The sequence below is a fragment of the Xiphias gladius genome, chromosome 10 (assembly GCF_016859285.1).
Source record: "Xiphias gladius isolate SHS-SW01 ecotype Sanya breed wild chromosome 10, ASM1685928v1, whole genome shotgun sequence".
NCBI classification, from domain to species: domain Eukaryota; kingdom Metazoa; phylum Chordata; class Actinopteri; order Istiophoriformes; family Xiphiidae; genus Xiphias; species Xiphias gladius.
Window position 1 is genome coordinate 10,057,565 of NC_053409.1, and position 23,912 is coordinate 10,081,476.

The following is a 23,912-nucleotide window of genomic DNA, read 5'->3' on the forward strand; positions in this document are numbered from 1 at the left end:
CACAGAGGAGCAAATGATCAAAACTTCATAGTTTCTAATGGAGCTGTGTCACAGGCTGTTAAAAAGCCATTCCTGTGGCGCACTCACCCAGTTCCTATTTCCATTTAAAATGCAATGGACTGTCGTAGGCTTGGATTTTTCCATTGTTTGCTGGAAACCACAAAAAAACTTGTGGTTTGTAAGCTTAAAAAAAAAAAAAAAAATGCATCCTACTTTGACTGAAACAGTTACCCTGATGGCATGTATATAATATAATGGTACTGTAATTTATCATCTTGTCACAACTGAATCTGTTGAGACAACCGACTGAAAAAACATAATTCTAAGTGAAACCAGCTTGCTGTATGTTCTGTCTCTGTCTATAAAACCTACGCACCCATAAAGGCAGTACCTCGCAACATTCATTACATCAATGGCTGTGCTCCGAACTGTTAAATTGTTTCATCTGCCACTTTCTTCTACTCCTCAAGGACCAGTAAAGACAGAGCATGCCAAGCAGCATGCAACCTAGACTTCAAATCCAAGACATTAACAGGGCTTTCTGCCCTTTTATTTTAAAGGTCTTAAATCAAAACAAACGGCCTGGTGCACATAAATTGCAATAAATTTCAATCCACTTCAGGCCCCTTTTAATGACTCAGCACTTTATGCCCCTGATACCCAGTACTACAGACAGCTTTAGTGTCACTGTGCATCTGAGATTAAAAATCACAGCACATTACATTATGCCGTACGCAGTTACAGTATCTTCTTGTCATCAAAACTTATGCACCTTTATAACAAAGTGGCATTCAAATATCCATATCAGAACCTCCTTATATTATGAATGTTCAAAATGAAACAACAATCAAATTTTCCATTACATAAGCCAAACTTCCAAAACTCACCTGCAGTAACCGGATGTAGCCCGGAGTCAGTCTTGGGAGTCTGAAAAACATTTTGGAGCGTTCCACAATGGCTGTCTTGTTAGATCAGGGGTGAGTTAAAGGCCAGGTAATAGTTGGCTCTCTCTCACTCAAGCTCCTCTCCCTGGGCTCCCAGGATGGGAAACCCACTGACAGAGGGTCTATCCGGGTGTACACGTGGACTCTTCAACCTGTGCTCAGCTATCTGATGCAGGACAAACTGGTCAGCCCTTATAATGTCCTGTCTTTACATAACAGGCAGTCTGCAGGTGGTGTGTCTAAGGAGATTACAGGAGTTGGCACACAGGGACAAAGAAGTTGGTCTAAACAGAAGGCAGGATGGATCAAGTGTGGGACTGGGTGACACTCAAATATTAAAATGAAAGTGGAGTCATATTTATATAAAATCATATAATCATACTGTATTATTGTTTTACAAAATTCTGCTAATGAAATTAATAACTTAAAGCAAGCTGTAATTAAAAATCAATGAAATATGCGTATTAATATATGCTGTTTTGTCTGATGTATTGCAACAGTGGAACACAGTAAATTCTGTTAAACATTAAGTATTTTCTATGTAATATTGTATTAATAAATACATAAAAGAATATAAAAGATTCTTATTAATCATGTCATTATTTTTTGCACATTTTAAGAGCAGATAACAATGAACATACTGTCATTGTCAATATTTTGGTTTTCAGGCTTTTGATGCATATTTCCTTCTTGTTTGAAGGGAGTATGATGCCAAAGTGGAAAATGATGAATGACAACTTGTTGATCACTAGGTAGAGGTAATGCACAATAGCATAAAGTGTAAATAGTTTCTGACTTCAGCAGTTAATTTAATAGCCTTATGCAGAAGGTTCAAGTCACTTGAAGTCAGAACCACTATAACCCATTTGAATCTGCCTCGTAGGTTGATTTGGATGTTTTCCTATTGATGCTGAGAATGACTTCTCCTGCTATGTCAGCAAATTTCTTTAAGCTTTAATATCCCTCCTGGCCTAAGGGTCCTGAGCTCACAGGGAGGTCTTATAATGAGGTAGCTGTGCTGATAATGTCTCTCGGTGGACGAGAGGAATTCTCTCCAGTGAGAGCAGCCAACAGTGACCTTCTTCTCAGCTCTGATAATAGGACCCAATTCTGCCTCCCAACTCATGCATCCATGAATAATCTCAAACCTGGCAATGTCCGCAATGTAATGCTTGACATGATGCCATTGAAACTTGCAATGCCTAGTGGGTTTGTCAAACAAACCATACAACTTATAAAGTACTACAGGAGAAAAAAAAAAAGCCTTCAGTGCTAGAAAATATAAAAAAGGCAGGCAAAAGTTTTCTTGCTAACAGCGCAGCAGTGCTTTGAGCTAAATGCTAATGTGAACATGCTAACATGCTAATAACAACAATACTAAAGCGCTAACATTTAGATTAGATTTATTTACATTTCCTAATTAGCAGTCAAAAGCAGAGCTGAGGTAGATGGGAATATCCTTAATTTTGCAGGAATTTGATTATAAACCAAAGTATTGGACAGATTAAAATTTTGACCTCATGGTGGTACTAGATGAAAAGTTCAACCTGTAGTAACTGATATTTTGGTCATTTGCGGGCAAATGAAAAAGGCCGTGAACATATCTTCTTTTAAGCTGATATTGCGGACTTGTTAACAAACAATTGCCTATTTACACATCCATCAGTTAGGAAGCAGTAGCATTCATTTGGGGTCTTGTTTCTGGCCACCTGGCAAATATTCACTCCCCTTTTAGCTCCAAGAGAACTAAACTCTCCTTTTGCTATTATACACTAAATGCTTATCAGCCTTTCGCTGCAGAGTAGGCTAATTACAGTGGATTTTTTTTTTTTTTTCTGAGCTTCCCGCTGTGGCCAAAAACAATACTATGAGAGCTGTGAGAGTGAACCATAATGGTAAATTTGTAGTCTGGACAGGTAAACAGTAAGCCGAAATCGCTATAAACCTATGTAAAGGAGAGGGGAACTGCAGATTCATGTGATAATTCTCCCCTTTTCACGCTGTCCCATTGTTTTCACATCATCATTTGATACATTGTTATAATACGAATACCAATTATAGCTGCTTTAAGGGATAGCCAAAGTTATTTCAATTCATACTGATGGAGACATGAATGTCTGTACCAAATGTAATGGCGATCAATTCAATAATTATTGAGACATTTCCCTCAAAACTACAAAATGTGAACCTCATGGTGGCGCAAGAGGAAAAGTCAGTCGTTGGGATGTACTGTCTGGGAACTATGAATGTCTGTACCAAATTTTTTGCCAATCCATCCAGTAGAAGTTCAGATATTTCAGTCCGGATCAAAGTGTTGGATTGAAAATTGGACAGACTGACATTGCCATCCCTAGAGTCATGCTAGCATGGATATAACACCAAGAACTACAAATGATGAACTTCATATTATGTTACATAAACATGACAGGCAATGTGGTCTTTGCTTTTACTGTCTCCTCTGGCTAATGTCTGCAGAATGAGCCCACGAACTTCCATCAGACACAGCACCTGGTGCGTCCATCCATGAATGAAGTCCATAAATGGCTGCCCTCATGCGAATTGTTCACAAACATAATACTACACACACACTCTGAGCTGTGTTACAGTGTACAGTATAACCTGCTGGTCTCTCTTGGTGCATCCCAGTTCTAGAAAGACAACAGCTCCTCTGAAGCTGGTACTTGGCAGATAGCTCTCACACAGGTCATCACAACAGTGCTGTCCAGCCGAGATAATTCTCTGCCCTTTTCCTGAACTCTCCACCTGAGCTATGGGTAGATGTATTAGAATAGATTACCTGAGCTGTAGACAGGTATGGTGATGCGGGAAGTTAAGCCACTGACTCCCTGGGTGGTACTGGATCCCAAGTTCCATCAACAACACACTGTGTTGCTATCTTGAGCATACAGTTAGATAAGCGGTTGTGAGAATAATGCAATGGGACTCGTTATTGTTCTTTATCATTCAGCCCCGCAATGAATATCTGCAGAGACACGCTATTAGCCTCATCACTATTACCTCCTCGAAGACTATCAATTAATCTAGTGCAGTTAGCAAACCTGAAAAGGCACATGGAATATCAACATGGTCAGAAATTGGTTTGTGGAGAGTGTACTGTAGATAATTGAGTTATTAGGTTAACCGACTGGGTGTAAATGTCATAACATTTGCAAACAATACTGGAAATCCAGCAGAGCTGACATTTTACTTCTCTGGCAATTAGGGGATTAGATGAGGAGGATGAGTGTAATGTTAATACCAATTAAATGTTTGATTAATTTGAAATTTCATGAAAAACAACTCTAACAAACACAGAGGTAAGTAACAGATTGGTTGGTAATGAAAACTTAAAGCTTATTCGTGGCATACGGAGATCAATAAAGTTTTTCTGATTCTGGAAGGATTTGCAAAGCTCAGGATTAACTGGCCTTGTTTCCCGTTTGTACAATAGGAGGCATGAACATGAATTACACAAAGGCATAAATTTAAAATCAAAAATATTTAATAATAAAAATCTGATATAGCATCATGATGAGTCAAACATTCTACAGTGCAGTGTAATAAAGAAGATATTTTCAAGATCTAGTGGTAGATATTAATCTTTCAGGACAGCTCTGTTTTAGTGTGACTGACAGTCTCATGTGTGTGTTGTAGAAAGACCTGTCTTCTTGTCTCCCTGCATGGGAAGAATGTCTGTGATCCAGTATTGGAACAGTGAAATGACTGCGGAGGTTTCCTCTAAAAAACAGAGAGAAACATTTCTGTTATAGCTGAGACTGCTTACAACACAGTACCACAGGAACAGTCAGTGTTATCACAAGAGAGAACTATTTGCTGTTGTATTTTAAGCATAAGAAACCAAAATCTCCTGCTACTGGGCTAATCTACTTCCTACCTCTCTCCAAGTAAACATTCAATCGCACCCATCTCTCTCTCACCCAAGACAGAATCTCTCTTTATTTGCCCTTGAAAAAGTTTGAATTCTATTTATTCAGTGCCGAATATAAAACAGATGGTATAAAGGGGAGAAGTTAAGCCAGTGTCATTTATGAGAGGATCTCCAGGGTGCAGTAAAATATACTCAAAGGAAATGTGCTTCAGACCTGCTCCTGCACTCAACTGATTGCCAGTGCAAGGGTAGATAGAGTGAGGAGCGCTTTAATGAACTCACTTGAAGGACTTTCAAAGTACACCTCTCCACAAGCACATGGATAAGCTCTTGCACAGCAGTGGGTGAGGGTTAAATTAAATTATAGAATGCTGATTTAAGAAGGTGGATGTTAAGCAAAAAAAAGATTTAATCATTTTAAACTGTCTTATTCCAGTGATTCATAAATGTCTCAATTACATCAAGAACTAAATCTTAAACTAAAAAGATTCATTCATTCACAAGGAATCCTTCAAGTTAGATGAGTATTTTTCTGCTGTGATACAATCTGCTGGATTTGTATTTAAAAACAGCAGCATTTAAAAAAAGCAGTGAATTGAAGCATGAGTCATAGAATATGAATTTTTGTTGGGGGGCAGGGACAGGCAGAGACAAGCGTCACTGTGTGGCCTGCAATGTGGCAGTGGCCTGAATCTCCTTGCTGGTCTCTCTCACTCTTGTTCTCACACACATACACTTGCGTGCGTGACAGCAGCAAAGTCCCAGCTGATCCTATTATGCAGCCAGGTACCCAAACATGCAAATGCATAAACACACACACACACACACACACACTCACACACACACACACACACTCACAGGTGAAAACGTGTCTGGGCACACATGAGATGTTTTGAGTGTTGACAGAGTTAGGGCAAGATGAACAAGTTGAAACATGTTAATTAACTCATGGTGGAGGTCACCAAGTGCGTGAGATGTAATATGGACAAGACCAGCTCTAGTACTGCAAATCAAGGGGCAGGTACATACAGGTAAAGGCGGGTGAAGGCAAGTACGGGCAGGTATACTCAGGTGAACAATAAATATCAATGTAACAGTGCACAGAATGGGAGGCAAGCACAGACAGACAGAGGCAAGTATTAACCTGCAGGGACAGGTCAGTGAAGTGCCTGGGGCAGATCCCTGTGAGAGGAGGCCAGTATGGACAGGAATGGATGCTTGTAACAAACATGAAGCAGCATTGACTACAAGTCAAGCTCTCATCAGCAAGGGTTCTCACCATTTCTCTTTCCATAACTACCCTCTTGCTCTTCTTGGAAAACGCTATCTAAATTTTTGTTGTTTTGACTGATCCATGCACTGACCTGCAGACATACAGGAGTTGTTATAGAGCTCCTTCAGTGCCTTTTCCAGTTTGTCTGTGTCTTTCTGTTGAACAAAGGCCTTCAGACTAGAGAGCTGCTTGAGGACAGAGTTGGGCTTACATCCACTGGATATGTGGCTCAGAAGACCATCCACTGTGCCAGACAGGAGAGGAACCTTGTCTACATGCAATGAGGCTGTAGGAGCACAGAGGAAGAGAAGGGTGGTCGGCTCATTAAAAGCATCAACATCATATTTAGTGTTTTATCTAATATTAGAGGAGTGTAATCCATCTCCAGCTGACAAAAAAGATAACCCTACATTTGGACTAGTCAGGGCCTAATTGTCAGCACACCCTGCATCTTAATGAACTTTTGGCAGCATTTACATAAATGTTTGTAAACTACATCTATGAACCGCACCAGCTTTTTGCATAATAACTCCCAAAATTAATCAAAATCAAACTTGTTATGGCAGGGTCTCCATTTTCCAAATATTAACATTGAATGGGGAATACTGCAGCACTAGCTTTACCAATAACTAGAAGATTTGGTACAGAGAGGAAAAGAATCATGATCCAAAAAGGCAAAACTGCCTTTGCTCAGTACTTACAATCTGACATATAGATTTCCAGCGTTGTCCTGAGGAAGTCTGACATCTCAGCAGCTCTCCTCTCGTTATCCTCCTCCTCCTCATTCCCATCTTTTTGGTATGTGAACTCCAGGGCAGCAGCTCGGGGCATCACCCCCATGGAGAGCAGCTTCTCTTTGTGCCGTTTCTTTTTCAGCTTCCTCTTCTTGTTCCTGCTAATGTGCTCTCCACCCTCATCCACAGTCGTCTGGCTCTGGCCTCCGCTGGACTCATTCCCTGGAGCTGCACCATCTTGCCCAAAGTCTTGATGAAGAGTTGGTTTCTTTCTTTTCCTTCTTCTTCTTTTTCTTTTCTGTTCTTCCTGCTCTTTATCTTGGTCTAGTTCTTCATTGCTCTCATGGACGCTCTCTTCTGTTGGCAACAAGATCGAAAGCTCTTGATTATTTTCCATACATAGTTAAAATTAATCAATTAGAGCCTTCATGTGCAACTCTACTCTTGAAGGCCCTAAACCAGAATTGAAAAAAAATGGCGGATTCTTGTGTTCCCATTGTTAAGGGAACAGATTTGACTGGGGCACCTGCAATCAAACCATTAAGGATTTGGTTTCCAGTAGTGTCCAATAATGTGGCATCACAGGCTAAGAGACTGCAGGTTCCCTCCAGCCAATCACTGCACCAGCCGATTCAACTAGTCAGATACTCCGTCTTTTTCACTGATTGCATTCTAATCAGCAAAATCAGCTTGTGCGGTCTTGTGTTGATTGAAAAGAAGCCTGCTGAATCCTGGCTTTACATGGAACAAACCTGAGACCGCCGGCGGTTAATAAAAGTACAGTAGAATCAGTATGCTGTATATGTGGTTTTGTGTGCCGCCTCTTGACAGAATAGCAGACAAAATCCTCTATTCAGTTTTGTTTTTATTATTCAGTAATGATCATGTACAATGAAATATACATCTCCCACACTGCTTGTAAACTGACTTTATTTTGAATCCAGCACTATGTCTGATGAAAGATGAAATAAAAAAGGAGCTGATTGCTCAGGTTATCCAGCAGCTTTTCAGTGCGCGCGCACACACACACACACACACACACACACACACACACACACACACACACACACACACACACACACACACACACACACACACACACACACACACACACACACAAAAATACCACATCCTTCCTAACCTTTGGATATCAGCATTAGGGCTCCTGCAGTTTCCTTTTAGCTTTGCAGTTTGATTTGTTTTGCAGTTTACTCTTATGTAAAAGTTTTATCAGACTGTTAAATCAGTTTTATGTAATGTCTTAACACTTTAAACTTAACCAGGAATGACTACAGCTTAAATGTGAGCCCATGGAGAAGCAGATCTCTTGTTGGCTGAGCAGCTCCCTCACCACCTCCCCTGCCCTTAACAACTTAAGAGGCCTTGAGAGGTCGAAGATACCCGCTCCCATCGAATTCTTAGTGACCCGTTCACAATAATGAGCACCTGACTGGCTAGCAGCCAGAACATAATGCAGCTCAGAAAGTGGCAGTGCACTGACCACTGAAAATAGTGGTTGGGGGGGTTTCAAAAGGATTCACACCTCATTTCAGTTTAACAGGGATTGGAGTGATAACATCTCGGAAGCTAGGAGCTGAGTCTCGTCCTTTAAAGAGCATGTACAAATATGCAAAATTTATGATGATTTTATTAATTCTTTCCTTTTGTGGCAGATTAAAAATGGTAAACAATGTCTCATGTCAATATGTAGCTAAGCACAGAGAAAGAGAGAATTCTGAATGCCCTAAATAGCTTGAATAGCCACATCTCTCACACAGTATACTGTATCTGAAGGAATTGAGAAATACTAAAAAAACGAAGTAAGTATCATGTCTTGGCATGGTAATTTAGAGACAGTAGTGCAATTTGGATGTCCAGAAAATGTGTTTTCAATGTTAAACAAATGATACCAACTGCAAGCTACAGCAGGTACAGTAACACAGAGGCAGCTGAAAAAAATAATGGATCAGAGATTTATTTCTAGAAATATTCCTTGAACTAGCTGAAGGCTACAACCACACATAAATATGCGAAAAGCTTGTAGATTAGTTGTCTTTTCATATCTTACTATCCAATATCGTACAGACTGCGCAGCAACGGTGTAGACACAGTGTGGAAATACATCTGGTAAATCAAGACGACCACAGAGATTGTCTTATTCACTCTTAACACATTAATCATTACTATATTATATCAACTAGTTACTGTTGTACTGTTTCTATGATATCAAACTGCTGGTTTTATTATCAAGAAACCTTTATTAAGCCCAACTCAATCTGACCTTAAACAGGACTCTGGATTGCAATTTCCATCAAGGCTCACTGCCCATTAAATCCAAAAATTTGCTCAATTAAGGACTGTTAGGCTGCCGAGCGCAATTAATCAAACTTAACCTCATCATTTAATCCAGCCTTTGGAATAAAAGTCTCTTATATTTCACTGACGTAAAGCAGAAGTCTGTCAGGTGTGTGGATGTCTGCATTAAGAAAGATGACAAGTACAGAGACATGTGTAATGAGGCAGGGGCTTTTATTACACCCTTTTAATTTCATTGGTTCATGAAAATAAACAGTCTTTAAACTATGCATATCAACTGCCAAGAGTGTGACTGATCCTTGTATCAAACTGCCAGCCAACTCTACTCATCCCAGGTCAAGAACATTTCAACCTGACATTAACATATGGACGCTTACTCTGACAAACAACAGATTTAACAGAGTTTTCAAAGGCAAAGAATGATCACCCAGGCTCAAACACCATCTACGCTGTTCACCTCAGTTCAAGAACACAATTGATTATCACTGTCTGTTTCCCTTAAGTATATTGTCCGACACAATCAGAAAGAGTGACTTTAATACTACTTCGAGCCAACATGGAGAAACCCCAATGCTGTAAATTTCTCCTAGCTTTATGTTGCATGGTGCAAGTCCATAAATGTAAGATTATGGTTGACTTACCAGCTGGGTCCTCGGCATTGTTTATGCTTTCCAGTTGGGGGACGGTGACAGATTTCTCGGAATGTGTCTTGTAGTCTGCAGGAGGAAGTAGGACTGTGTACACCCGCCTGTGGGGATTGGCTGCACTCTGTGTCTGCCCTACATCTCCTGAGACAGACGTGGCAAATCAAGAACGGTAGTAAAACCCAATGTTATGAGCAGGAGCAGGAGGCTGGCAATTCTGTCTGTATGGTGTGCTGGTATGTTAATGTGTATATTTTAGAAAGAGGGAAGAGGATCGAAAGAAAAGGTAAAAAATATATATATATTTTTTAACTTTGGTAAACAGCAAGTGTCTGATCTTACCAGCAGCAGTGTCCTCTTGAGAGGCTTTTCGCTTTACATAGGTTTTCTTGGCTACAGCCTCTACAATGCGTGGTGGGCTGGGTTCCCTCTCCAATTTGGGAGCTGCAGGGTAAAGCTTCTGGAGGACTTTTGATTTAAATACTAAATGACACAAGACATAGGACAAAAAACGGACATAACACTACCTGTTAATGAGATGCGTTGGCACCTAACTTCTATGAAAGGCAACAAAATTTTAGACATCATGCTAAAATCTGCCAGTTTAACAATGCAATTCAGTGAAGTGGGCTTAATTTGCGCAGCAAGTTTTCGACCTCATTTGTGTAGAACAAAGGATGAAGTCAAAAAGGAAACCAGGTTGACCATCAAACCAAAGAGGTGCTTGCTTTATGGATTATGTGCATGTGGTGGGCATTATACTATTATTCTCACAGTAACACCACTACACTGTACCCCAACGACTGGCAAAATGCCCAACCACTCATTTCCATTTGAGTATTTGTGACAGTGGTACACGTGCATTTGTTTACAACATGGCTTGTCACCTACTTAACGCGAGACTTAGCCGGATAGCTACGTTAGCTAGCTAGCAACAAACAACATAACCTGAGTTTTTGTATGCATTTCGCAAAGTTGTAGGGGACACTGATATTGCTCACCTTCTTTCCTTTGTGCCATATCGACATACCTAGCAGACTGGAAGCGAGGAAGAGGCAAACATGTATGTTGCAGACCGCTAGGCAGCTATAGGTAATATGCTAGCAAGCTAGCCAGCATGCTAGCTTTTCAATTGAGTTCCCTTCTTACCGGAGAGGTGTCTACATCACACACACAGGTGAAGTAGTAAGAAATGTGCAACTGTGCGTGTTAAGAAAATAGCTTGAGCTAATTAAAATTAATTTAACTACACTAACTAAAGTGCAGTAATGTTCGGGCTTCTCCAGCTGCACTCTCCATGAGCTACTACACTCACACAATATGACAGCACTGACAGCGAGGGAGGGGACCTGAAGACCTGGTCCCGCTGCGCCAATTTCCATTCAAAATAATGGTAATTTAAAGTAGACTTGGTTTTCAGGAAAGGTATATGTCCAGTATTTCATGAATTAATGTTCTGGCTGGATCAGTCGAATCCATTCTTCAAATCGGCATATAAAGCACTATTATGTAATGACATATCTATAAAATAACATACAATTTTGAGACTGCCTGGTCACTGTGTATTATGATGAATTGGACTGAGGAAATATTAACTTTAGCTTTTTCCAAAGTCATTCACTTCTGTGATATTTAGTGCAGGACGATCAAACTGTAACTCCTGGTTCTTCGACAACGATCTTAAATCAGTTGAGCAAACCTGTCTTCCTGCCATAATAGTCGAGGCCAGTTTATTTTTCATGACACTTTAAATTCCCAACTTTCTTTCAAGAAGTGTGATGAATGTGATGCACCGGGCTACAGCTCCCCACGTGTTTGGATGCTGTAATAACAGCGGTCTTGGGCGTGCGCACACCAAGCCAGCTGTAGGACGGGGTGAAAGCGAGACGAGAATACCAAACAGGCACCTCATGGCTCAGCATCAGCACCGGACTGAGTTAGGATTTGCGCACCCTCCAAACTTGGCTTGGGACCTCAGCATGTGAACGGGCTTTGCAGGAGGAGGATCCACCTAGAATGTCAGCTCTGAAGAAGGTAAACCCCCCACTATCTTTTATTAATCTTTGAGTCATCAAAGATCTTTTATCATCTTACTGTAAATGAGGAGATGTATGCAATAGGGGGAAAAAAATGGGTGTGTGTTTAAGCAGTTTGGTTGCAGGATTTTCCTAGGTGTGCAAGGTAATCACACTTTTGGACTATTGGCTATTTCAAAATGGTAACATTGTAAAAGCCTTCCATAATTATTTAAACCAAGTCAAGTACCAAAATGCAGATTTGTTTAATCATGGTCAGTGATCACATTACACAAATTTACATTTATCCCTGTGGAGGAGGCTTGAATGAGGAGCATTTCAGGCAGAAAAAAGCCCCCAGAGCACAAGGTTAACTTCACAAAAGGATGTTAGGTCAGGTTTGATCTCCTCCAGACTCCCCCTGTTGTGCACCGTCATGTAATACTGTATGTACCGTGCCGACTGTAGTCTCTGTGGGTGGATGAGCTTCACTGACTGTGTCTCACAGAGCCCAAGCCCAGTGCTGGCAATCCTGAGTGAGAGTTGAGCTCCACACATCTTAACAAGAGAAGCCTTTCGGATGAGTTGAAGGTTTTGTAAGAATCAAGAAAAACTCCACAGACCTGTGTAAACATGTTACATAATACCTGTCATTGAACAAGGCATTGAAAAGCATATGCACAATTCTCACAAGCCCTCTGATTAATCAAATTGTGACACTTGTACTTGTGTGAATGGGTGATTATTGCTGGTGAAAGAATCAAGCCTCTTTTATTGTTAGGGATGTTGCAAGATTAGAAATGATTAACCGCTTGTTTGTCCGTTGTACACTGACACATTGTGTTGTTTAAGATTCAGTGCAGTTGCAATTATTGATGTCTCAGCTCCAATAGATTCCCATGATTGAGCAATACAAAAAAAAAAAGGGAAGGTGTATTGAATGCCTGCTTCAGCACTGCTGCCGAATCCACAGCAAATCCAAAGCACTCAGCACACACTGTGAGTGACAAAGTGCTGGCTGCCAGCACTCACATTGTCAGACATCATAATCACAGAGGTGCTTAAAATAGGGGACTATATTCATTGCAATGCTTTAGAAGCTCAGTGGCATTACTGCTGTTCACCCTCGCAGCTAGAAGTTTTACCAAGATACTCCTCGATGCTGTATTCGTGCCCTGCTCAATAATACAAAAAGTCCTTATTTTTAGACAGCAGTGTTTCAGCCAGCCTTTCTTTAATGACACACAACAGATTGGATGAGATTTCGACGTGTACACTGTGGACTTGAAACGGTGTGCATTAGACAGCAGTCCATACATGGAAACTGCATTTTCTGCCGAGGTAACAAGCATTTTTTTATATCGGGCACTAGTGAAGGGTCCCATGTTCATTCATTATGCAGGTGGCTAGAAGAGCTCTAGAGCCGTGGCAGTGGCAGCAAGCAGTCAGACCAAATGTAATTACTTTAAATCAATGAGAAGGGAATTGAGTATATTTGCGTGTGCAGATCTGTGTGCATACTTTACTTGGGTGTGTCTGTGCAATAAGTATGCATATGTAGCCCGTCTATACCTAATAGAGGAGGAACCTGTGGGTGGACAGGTGTCAGGTGGCAGGTGAGAAATGCATGTCACCTCTATAAGTCCTTATGTGACTGAAAAATAAATTACGTGTCACTTACCAGCTTTAAGGGGGCCTACCTTTCACCTCATCAACATCACCACCTATGCTTTAAACCAGGTGACTAATCAGACTTTCAATGAAAGCCTGTAGATTCATACAAGATGGAGTAAGGAAATTCTTTAACTAAAAAGGTGAGAGCCTAATTAAAAGCTACCACTTGTGTATGAAGTATAAAGGACAAAAAAAATTGATCGGAAACGGACACTATTTCCCCGCAGAAGTACTCTGGAATTGAAGGTAGCTTGTTTCAGGATATTTCCAACGCTGCTGTTAAATTGCTTGCAGGGACAATCAAACACACACATACATGCCCAAGCATAGAGAGTCATCAATGGGAGGCTTGTTTGGACTTTGCCTACTTGGCAGTGACATGATAAGGCTCTCATAATCTGATTGAAGATGCAAAGCGAACTTGAAACGCGACATTTATGTGTGTGGTGATGTTAGTTTTGTCTACAGGGGGAGAGGAGCAGCGGTGAATGTAGACTCGTCTGACTAAAAGTAAATGTTGAAACATTTAGCAGGCTCTTTTCTCAGTCGTCCACTCACCATGACAGATGTGGTTCTGCTTTCTCTCCTTCTTCTTCTCCTTCTTCACTTTAATACTTTCTCTTACCTTACCTGGTCATGCACTCTTATTCACCTTTCTTCTTTCTCTCTCCCTCCTCTTCTGTCTATATGTTCCTCTCTTTTTATGTCTCCATTCATTCCATGATAAATGCCCCCCTACCTCTGTAATAGTTTGGCTTCAGTAGAGGGATGTAGAGGGAATGGAGGGGACGGATGGGACAGAGCTTTATGAATCTAATAATGCATTAGAGCCAACCTTGTGTATATACAGTATGTGAGTCTTTTTGTGTGTGTGTCTGTGTATACCTGTGCACCAACACTACTCAGTTAATCACCTTTGTGCTGCAGTGGGCACAGATCTTTCAGGCAGAGGGGTGTCATTGCCCTCTCCCAGTGTTACTGTCAGTGCAATAGCTGCCACATAGCCCGAAGTCAGATGTGACTCATTACAAGGTCATTAGCAAGCTGGTATACTATCTGTAAACTTTCCTCTCAATTCTAAATGCACAGTCATAAATACAGCATAAATACAGACAGTTTGATCTCAGTTTGTAATATAATAATTTATGATGATTTTGCCAGACTGCCTTTGCAGACCTGTTGATTTTCATCATAACAGCACCCTTTGAAGGTTTGCAGAGCATAGAGACAACTGCCTGTGTCTCTTGTAAGCTGTATGCCTGTGAAACTTTTTTAAAGGTTTAAATGGAATTATAAATTTGTCCCCTAAGGCCCAGTGTGTTAACACTGTCAAAATTTGAAATTTTAAACTAATACAAGTGCAAGGCCCCACACAATTCCAAGTGTACTTGAGGTGTCCGTTGTAGAGCTTAAGTCCTAATGCCATTACTGCTGGTGAAAGGCCGAGCTCTTTTACAACTGAGTCTTGACCAGACTCTTTAAACTGAGCAATGAACTTGAATATACTGGATTAATACAACAGCCCACTCTAATGAAGGACCATCAAGGCAGCAGAGTTTTTGATTGTGGCGGGTCTAAGAGATTTGATTAAACTCCAGAGAATTACTTAGTGATTTAATTGTACTACGTTACTGTCCAAGGACTAAATACTCCACACCTTACGATTTTGCAGTACAAGTCAGAAATCAGTGCCCTTGGATGCAGTATACTGCTGAGGCCGTGATTACAGTGAAGCTAGCAAGGTTTCACCTTTGCAGAGCAAGTCTACAGAAGCTCAGAGGTGAAACTATAAATTAAGCATGAGAAAGCTGCCATCATTCCTGCTGTGAGAAGGACATTTATGATATTGACAATGAAGCTATGGTGCAGTAAAAACAATTGAACTGCATTATATTGAAAGCTGTTTCCAATATTTTGTATATTTGTGGGTTGTATGTATTATGGCTGTTGCTAGGGTAAGTGGCTCCAGTGCAGACCTTATCTTCAATTTATCTTATCTTATCTTATCTTATCTATCAATCTGCACACCACTGCATTTGAAAGCTTGACTTGGTAGAATGGAGCAGACATTGCTCTAGGCACACAGGAAGATCTTTGAAATGCACTGGAGTGACTCCACTTCCTGTCCGTCCTCCGATCTCCATTAGCTCACCAAGAGTTGCACTCTCGCCCTCAGCAGCAGGCACCAAGATAAGCTATTATACATTGCCACCTGTGATAATTGCCTGTACCCAGCAGTCATAGTGTGTGGAGATAGGTAGCGAGTCTGTATGTCTGTGTATATTTATGTGACTAGTATTTAGACAGGTATCTTCTTTGTGAGCATCATGAAACACCACTGGGACCAGAGCAGTTCTTGTTGTCTGCTCTCTAGCGTGGTCAAACTAGGCTGTGTTGTCCCCAGCGTCAATTCATGTAAAGAGTAATGGCTCTTCATATGATCTGAGGCTCGGGATGAAGCTGGTGCATTGGAGCCTGACTTGTTTGGAGGCATTTACACCAGTCTAGTGCAACTAGGCTGACAGGGTTCCTGCGCACAGTGGTCACTATTGGGGGAATTTTTATAACTTAAACAACAACCAAGACTCATTTACTTGTACTTTTTGATGTTGTAACTTTACTTTTATGAGCATCAGCTTGTGCACAAGTTAGATCACAGAGGCTATTTCTGATCCTCACTCTCTAGTCTCTTGAGGCAGGCTCCGTCAAACAGTAGGTAAAACAATCTCACAGACAAATTGACTTTCGGGGGGAAAGTAATCAATTTTTTTTTATATCTGGGGTTGTTTTCATAAAGCTGTTATCAGAGAGTAAAAGTTTTTTCATTGACTCAAATGGTGTCTGACTCACCTGAGTTGGCCTGTGTGATTGTTCATCTCAGTTATGAGAGCATGAATTTGGTTGTTTCTCTCTTCCATTACTGCCTCAAGAGTCTCTGTCTGTCTGTCTTGAGTGCTCTTACACTCTAAAATGTGTCTCTTTGAAAAGAACCACCTGGCTCAATACCTGCTTTGTCCAAGACATGTATCTATATTTAAACCAACAAAGAAACTATAAAAACATCTAAAACTTGTTTTTCTGATCCTTCATAGAAAAACCCACAAAATTAACTTAAATGGATGCAATAGTGAATTTTCATATGTTACTCACCACTCTGGCCTAGAAGTTCAGCTATCTCAATTTTATTTTTGATTGGGTTATATCATATCTTCAAATGGTCTCATAACTCTCAAACAAATATGCTTGAAATATGTGAAAATAACAAGTAAATAATTCCTCAATCAGCACTTTCCTATCTTTATAGCCAGCGTTATGACAAAAATACTGTTATATACTGTACTATTATCTTGTGCATTTCCAAACCATATGCCATGAGAAATGTAGATGTAACAGGGCGATAATATGGAGAGTTGAGAATAACTGGAAATATCTTCTTCCAGGGAGTTTAATGATATCCCCAAAGAATCCTTTCTCTTACAGCCTCGGGCAACAAGAGAATGGCAACCAGTCCTATTGGAGGAGAATGATGGTAAATTGCTACAACATCTCCAAATGGAGCTTTTTATTAATTCACTCACTCAGTGGGGTTTGAAGACCCATTCACAAGATTTGGCTTCTAGTCCCAAGGTTATTATTTTGGATTGTCGTTGGAGATGTATTTTTTTTCTTTTGGTGCATCTCCATTGACCGCAACAAAAAGTGAAAAACTGTCAAATAAAACTGCTGATTTTAAGGGGTTATTATAATTAATGAGCTTTATTTATTACATGAATAGTTGGTCTTGGCACAAAATCAGCCAAGCAAAAAATGTGATTCGAAATAAACCTGCTATTCAAATCTGTGTATATTGTGAGAAAACAAATCTGTACAAATACCAAACCAAGCAAAATATCATGCCAGATTGTCAACAGTTTTTGTATTTCCACTTATCCCAGTTATATGTGTCCACAGGTTTGCCCTTCTGTGTCTTGTTAATCTGTCTCGTTAAAACACGGTGACATAAATCCTCTCTTGTGCTCATTCCGAAATAAGCTGAAAAAGACAAACAAATGGATGCGTAATGCATTTTGGAATGTGAAATTAGACGCCTTGCATCCAGACTCCAATCCTTTTAAACCATAAAATGTGAGGCAAGTGACAGCTCTGTGCGTCTGAAAAGCTGAAGAGTGTCCATGACAGTTTGTTTTCCACACTCCTCCAGTACAAGGCTCTGTGAGCCAGCCAGCTATCCAGCATCAATTATCACTGTACATCATGCAGCTGTTTGAGTCATTACAAACCAATCATTGTATCTCTCATCTCTGCAGAGCCATCTATTTGTATCTACCACTCCCACTTTCCTATCCACTTATTTTCTGAGTAGCATTTAGTTAGAGAACCTGGATGACAGGGCATGCATTCAGACAGTTAAAAATCAATTGTTTTGTTGTCATCAGAGCCATTATAAGCATAGTTTTCATAGCACATAGCCACACATTTAAAAAAGAAATCTGTAAAATCATAATGAAATAATTAATTTACTCTGTGCAAAAACTTTTAAGGGAGCTATATGTGAGTTCTGCTATTGCTGCATAACCAGCGTTAGCCTTAACTTAGTCGTTTACTTACCAGTCTAGAAGAAATGTTGCAAGTTCAGCAAAGCAAACTTAATTCCTTTACTCGCTACTGTCTCCAGCAGTGGAAAGCAATGCCAATATTAATAATCATTATTTCTATCACTTCTTTTCTTCCACTGAAGTTAGCATGCTAACAGCTAGCCCCCAGCCCTCGCCCGTCTTGTCACTTTCTGATAGCGAGTCACTGTAGCCTCCAGTCTACCCTGAAGAAGTAGCGTTGCTTAGAGGACGTATTCTAACCTCTTGTCTTGTAAACACAACGATGACTGAAGCTCTTGGCAAGCAACCCCTATCACCACCAGCACATGCTCCTGGCAAGAAACCATGTTTGGCAGCAGAGAAAACGTACATATATCACCTTTAAACAGATAAATATTGAATAAATTTGAATAAATTCTATAAAACACAATATAAATAATAAAATACTTTTAGTCAGATTTTCTTCACAGTTGCAACTTTGGTATACAGTACATTTGATGACCTGTTAATATTAGTTTAAGCTTGTATCTCTGTTAGGGCCGCTACTTAACCCTGCTTTTAAGACCAGACCATGCTACCATTCCACTCTGTCCTTTAAAAACCATGTATTTCAAAAACATCAGCTTTTCATGAGATAATATGTTTCAGTTGGATTTTACATGGTTTATGTTGCTTAAGAATTTTCTCAATCCAGAAAGGAACACTTCATACTATGAAAAATTCAAAATCATTAAATTTGGAGATACATGGTTTTCACCGGCAACCTATACCTTAAAGTGCAGGCTCAGCCATTCTGTGCCATCAAGTTGTACATAGGCTACAATTGTGCCCTTCACTTCCTGGATTATCACTGCTGAACCAGTGGCTCAACATCATAATCCAATGCTCAGGTATCTACCAATATGCCCGTGCACATGTATTTTGGCTAAAATAGTAAAACAGTTATGTGAAGTGAACTTTATTTGTATAGCACCTTTCATACAAAACATGAAGCTCAACGTGCATTACATTTAAAAATGAAAAAACACAGCAAACACAGAATAAATGAAAAGTAAGCAGGGAAAGATAAAAGTGCTTAGTGTTAAAGTAAAGGCAAGCATTTGAGAGTTCAAAAGATAATTTCAAAATGACTAAAAAGACATTTAGACGCATAATCAACTAATAAAACAGGCATAAAGAAAAAAAGGCATAAAAGAACATTTAAAAACAGCATGTGGAACACCATGTGAATAATGCATATTGTAATAGGTGGTGCTAGAAGAACACTAGGTTAGAGAGATATATTTTTAAGTGCAGTTTAAGATTTCAACAGAGCCTGTCTCTCTAATATCTTCGGGTAGGCTGTTCCACAGTTTGGGCACACAGCTGAAAACAGCTGCATCTTCAATGTTCTTTTTGGTGGGGTTTTGGGTAACTAGAAAGCCAGCAGTAAAGGGTCTAAGGGAAGGAACATAAAACAACAGGGAATCTGAGCTTTGTATACAGTACAAGTAGAAAGACTTTGAAATAATTTCTAAAAGATACAAGGAGCCAATGCAGTGTAGCTAAGGCGGGATTGATGTTTTCTCTTTTCTTTGTTTTTGTGTGCAGTCTAGCAGCAGAATTCTGGATAAAATCTCAATAGAGATTTTAGGGAGAGCAGTAAAAAGTGCATTGCAATAGTGTAGCCTACTTGAGATGAAAGCATGAATTAATTTTTCAGCGTCTTGCTGGGTCAGGAACGGCCGTACCTTGGCAATGTTTTTGAGATGAAAGAATGCCACCTCGGTCACTTTGTTTATATGGGACATCAAATTTAAGTCATAGCCTAAAATAGCACCCAGACTTCTTATTTCTGGTTTGATCCAGGGTTTCAGATTACCAAGTTGTTGAATTAGTTCACCCCTTTTAGTTTTGTAGAATTTCTGTCTTACCCTCACTTAGTTCTAGCAAATTATTATTCATCCATTTGCCAACAGTTAGGCAGTGAGGGAGCTTACGGCATCGACATCACTTAGCTCAACAGATAGTATGTATAATAAGTGGAGCTATGGAAGCTAACATTGTGTTCCCTTATTATATCCCCTAGAGGAAGCATGTATAATGAGAACAACAGAGGGGTAAGTTAGCTCCCTTGTGCAACACCAGAGGTTATATCATCTTTCTTTGACACATGGTCCCCGAGACGAACATAAAATTTTCTTTCTGTAGTTTATGTTCAGAGCCAGTTTAGAACACATCTCGGAGAGGCCAACCCAATTCTCAAGGCGGTTTAGCAGAAGTCCATGGTCTACTGTGTCAAATGCTGCACTTAAATATAAGAGAACCAGAACTGTAACCTTGCTGCGATCACCACATAGTCTCAGATCACTAACTATCTTGGTGAGAGCAGTTTCTGTGCTATGATTAGCTCTGAAACCTGATTGTAATTTCTCTAGAATATTATTTTCATTTAGAAAGTTGTTTATCTGGTGGAAAACAACTGTTTCAAGTATCAGGACAGCAGTTTTGAAGACCTCAGGGAACTCCAGTTTCAAGGGATATGTTAATAATTTTTAGGACATAATTTGAGATACTGTTGAAAACCCTCTTAAAGATTGGAGGAGGGACTGGGTCGACACAACAGGATGACGGTTTGTTTAGATTAACAGCCTTACAAAGGTCTGCGGTTTGAGATACAGATGAATTTGCTCATTGTTGCCTGCCTTTCATTAGGTTGATTGCAGGGGTTTCCGGCAGTTTTAGCAATTCCAGCTCTGATGGTTGTGATTTTATTGTTTAAAGAAAGTTGCAAATTCCTCACATTTATGGGCAGAGGCTTGGCTTAGAAGGTCAGGGTCAGGGGCAAGATTTAACAGTCTCTTTTAGAATTATTTTTGTTTTCTGTAATGATCTTAGAAAAGTAAACCTGTCTGGCAATGCATACAGTCTTCTTACAGGTGACTACAGTATGTATTCTTTGTAAATGCTACCCTGAACCTCCCGACATGTGCCGCTGCTCTACATGACCTCTTAAAATCATGGATAGTGGTGTCTATCCATGGAGATGTTTGATTGTATGACTTCTTTTTAGCCTTGAGTGGGGCAGCTTTGTTCAGTCTGCTAGTTAAATTGTTATTGAAAGCCATAACCATTTCCCTCTAGTGAGCAGTTGACAGCAAATGGATCAAAAGAAATCACAGGCTCAGAGAACGCAAGTTCTGCTACAGCATCTAAGAATAATTTCTGAACCAAACACTCATCTGTGATCATAACTACGGACAGGACACTGTTAAAAAACACACAATAATGATCAGAGACAGGGCTATGAGACACTGAAACACCAACCGCTAACCCTTTTGAAACAACTAAATCGAAGATCTTGACATGCTGATGGGTGGCCTCTGTGACATGCTCAGGGCTTTCAAGTAGATTCATTAATTCCATAGACTTAGAGTCAGCGCTGTTGTTAATATGAATGTTAAAATCTCCATTTATTTAAGAGCGGCCAACTGGAAGAACTCTGCGAGAGATAGAGATAACTGTTTTGGAGGCCTATATATTGTTAGAGTGAGTACTGCTTGTTCTGCCTTGAGCATAAAGGCAAGATATTCAAAAGATGAAATTTACCAAGGTCTACCTTTGTACAGCTAAACTGTTTTGAGTAAATGATGGTGACTCCTCCCCCTCTCTTTTCCCGTCTCACTGACTGATAGGAGTTGTGCTTTGGTGGACATGCCTTGAGAAGAGTCGCATTGCTATTCATGTCTAACCGGGTTTCAGTCAAAAGCATAAAATCTAGTCAGATAGCTAGAGATCTATCATTTAGCAGAGCTACTTTTATTGAACTCGTTACAGGGCCTAAGACAGTTGGTGGCTGACAGGGAATAGATATCAGATTTGTAAAGGGCTGCTGTGCGGGTTGATAACACCGTATTTGGTCTTTCACTGATCACAACATGTAAAGGCAGCATTACAGTAGAGTGACTTTGATGTTGAAAGTGGTTGTACAGTGGCTTGATAAGATAGCAGTCAAAAAGTATCCTCTCCACAGCAGCACTTTCTGGGACTATTCCCTATTGTTGTGGATAAGGACTGGTGAGTTGGTGTAGGGTTGCATATACTGTACCTAAGGAGGTAATAGTAGATCTTCTCAACAACAGGGGGGAAGCTAGTGTGGCTTGCAGGAGAGGTTGGCTGGTGGAGACTGGAATTGATCAGAAGTAGATGAAGACACGCGGTAAAATTGAATTTACCGCGTGTTTTAAACTGTTTAATATAAATTGTCAGTTAGAGTGCATGAGCCTAGGCCGTTGGGCTGGAACACGCTACGGTAACAATGGCTTTGGTCATATGGGTATTATCCTCCTCTGTTGCAACAGAGGATAATACGTCGGTGCAACATCACTTCATCACTACTATAGGATGTAATATTCTCTAGTCTAATATCTCACTGATTGTCCTCCCATATTAATCATGGAGTGCTTTGCTTTAGAGAGGCCTTTTTTTATGCAGCATCTAACTTTATATCAAACCATTCCCTCGCTATGTCTGTGTCCTCTAATATCACTACTGCTACTGCAGAACTTGTTTTCTTTTCATCTGATGATTTCCGAAAGCTAGACTACAAGCTCTGCAGTGTGAAAGTCTGTTTTTTTTACTCTGTAGTAACATCTTTGCGAATAAAACTCACACATGGTACAGAACAGACAACCTTATATGGCAGTTTTAGGGGTTATTGATTATGCTAACAATGAAATCTCACGAATGTGCACCTTCTCTTCAACAGGTGACATTCATCAGATTGAAATGAGTGATTTATAACAAGATCGGCCAGTTAAGAGAGTTTGGTGACTCTAACAAGATATCTAGTGTTTTAAATAGAAGTAAAAAAGAAAGAAAAACATCTCCCTTAAAACTAAATTCAAAGTGAGTTTGAGGGTCAGACCTGACTGAATTCTAATGACAAATTTATTGGCACAAACTAAAGTGTTTATGTTATGACAGGATTATCTCTCCTCTTGCTGTGCTGCTGGTAAAGTATAAAGAGAGCCTCGATGACAGTAGTCAGTGTGCTTAATGCCCTCATCCTGTATGAATGATGTAGTGGGTTGATAGCTAATTGAATGTCCCAAGAGACAAGACATTAGGGTTCATTTCCATTTTTTATATCTGGTCTTCTTTCTCTTTTCAATAGGTACCTTTATACATGCTCCTCTCTTTAATTAAAAGGGGACACTTATCTGATTGGTCTTGTTCAGTTCCAAAGAGGAGTAAAATAACTCAGAGAGACAGAGGAGCTTGAGATGAGGTGCAAGTGTACATGTAAAGGAATTTTAAGAGAGAGAGAGGGAGAGAGAAGAAGAGGTCTGTCTATATTCTGAAACTCATTTTGGAAAACAAAGATCCTGTCAGTCATATGGAAGGACAAAGAGACATTGATATTACCTGCTGTGCTGCCTCCGCATCGTCTTCCTTGTTTTGGTTCCCTGGGTTTCTTTCTGGCGGAAATCATGCACATTTGTGCCTTTTGAACACCAATAATTGCATTCAGTGTCACAGCACAGCTTAAGAAAAGTCATATCATAGAAAGACTTTAAAACAGGGTACTTTGTTTTGATTCTGCAGAAAAATGGTTCTGCAGTGTTTCCCAAGAACAAGACATAAACTGTTCACTTACAGAAGACAGACTGACAATAGCAAAATATTAACAGCTAAGATATATAACTTTGGATGGACAACTCTTGACAGAATAGATTGTAAGCGTGCATTATTGATTAGTATCATCACCTCACGCTTGTGAGTAGTGCAATAATTGGCTGTTGTATTTGCTGCTACAACTGCCTGGCATAGTTATGATGCTGATTCAG

At 40.0% G+C, this 23,912-nt stretch overlaps 2 protein-coding genes across 2 annotated transcripts in view; one reads left to right on the top strand and one right to left on the bottom strand.

Annotated features, from left to right (window-relative positions):
* Positions 1–4,444: 4,444 nt before the first annotated feature.
* Positions 4,445–11,172, bottom strand: LOC120795832 (glutamate-rich protein 1). The gene is made up of 6 exons (XM_040138025.1): positions 10,802–11,172; positions 10,143–10,283; positions 9,798–9,944; positions 6,808–7,197; positions 6,198–6,392; positions 4,445–4,682 (listed from the first exon to the last, which is right to left on the bottom strand). The coding sequence occupies exons 1-6, from the start codon at positions 10,818–10,820 to the stop codon at positions 4,582–4,584; spliced, it is 993 nt and encodes a 330-aa protein (XP_039993959.1). The 5' UTR covers positions 10,821–11,172; the 3' UTR covers positions 4,445–4,581.
* Positions 11,125–23,912, top strand: part of dlgap2a (discs, large (Drosophila) homolog-associated protein 2a) — a 159,584-nt gene continuing 146,796 nt past the window's right edge. Inside the window, exons 1-2 of the mRNA XM_040138024.1 lie at positions 11,125–11,193; positions 11,572–11,834. Coding sequence (XP_039993958.1) covers positions 11,817–11,834 — 18 coding nt within the window. The 5' untranslated portion in view covers positions 11,125–11,193; positions 11,572–11,816. The remainder of the gene's footprint in view (positions 11,194–11,571; positions 11,835–23,912) is intronic.

Bases quoted from the DNA above. Each gene is read 5' to 3' on its own strand.
- LOC120795832 (XM_040138025.1), bottom strand. The intron at 9,945-10,142 runs GTAAGATCAGAC...CGTCTGTCTCAG, and splicing joins TCAAGAGGACACTGCTGCTG to GAGATGTAGGGCAGACACAG. The intron at 7,198-9,797 runs GTAAGTCAACCA...TGTTGCCAACAG, and splicing joins CAATGCCGAGGACCCAGCTG to AAGAGAGCGTCCATGAGAGC.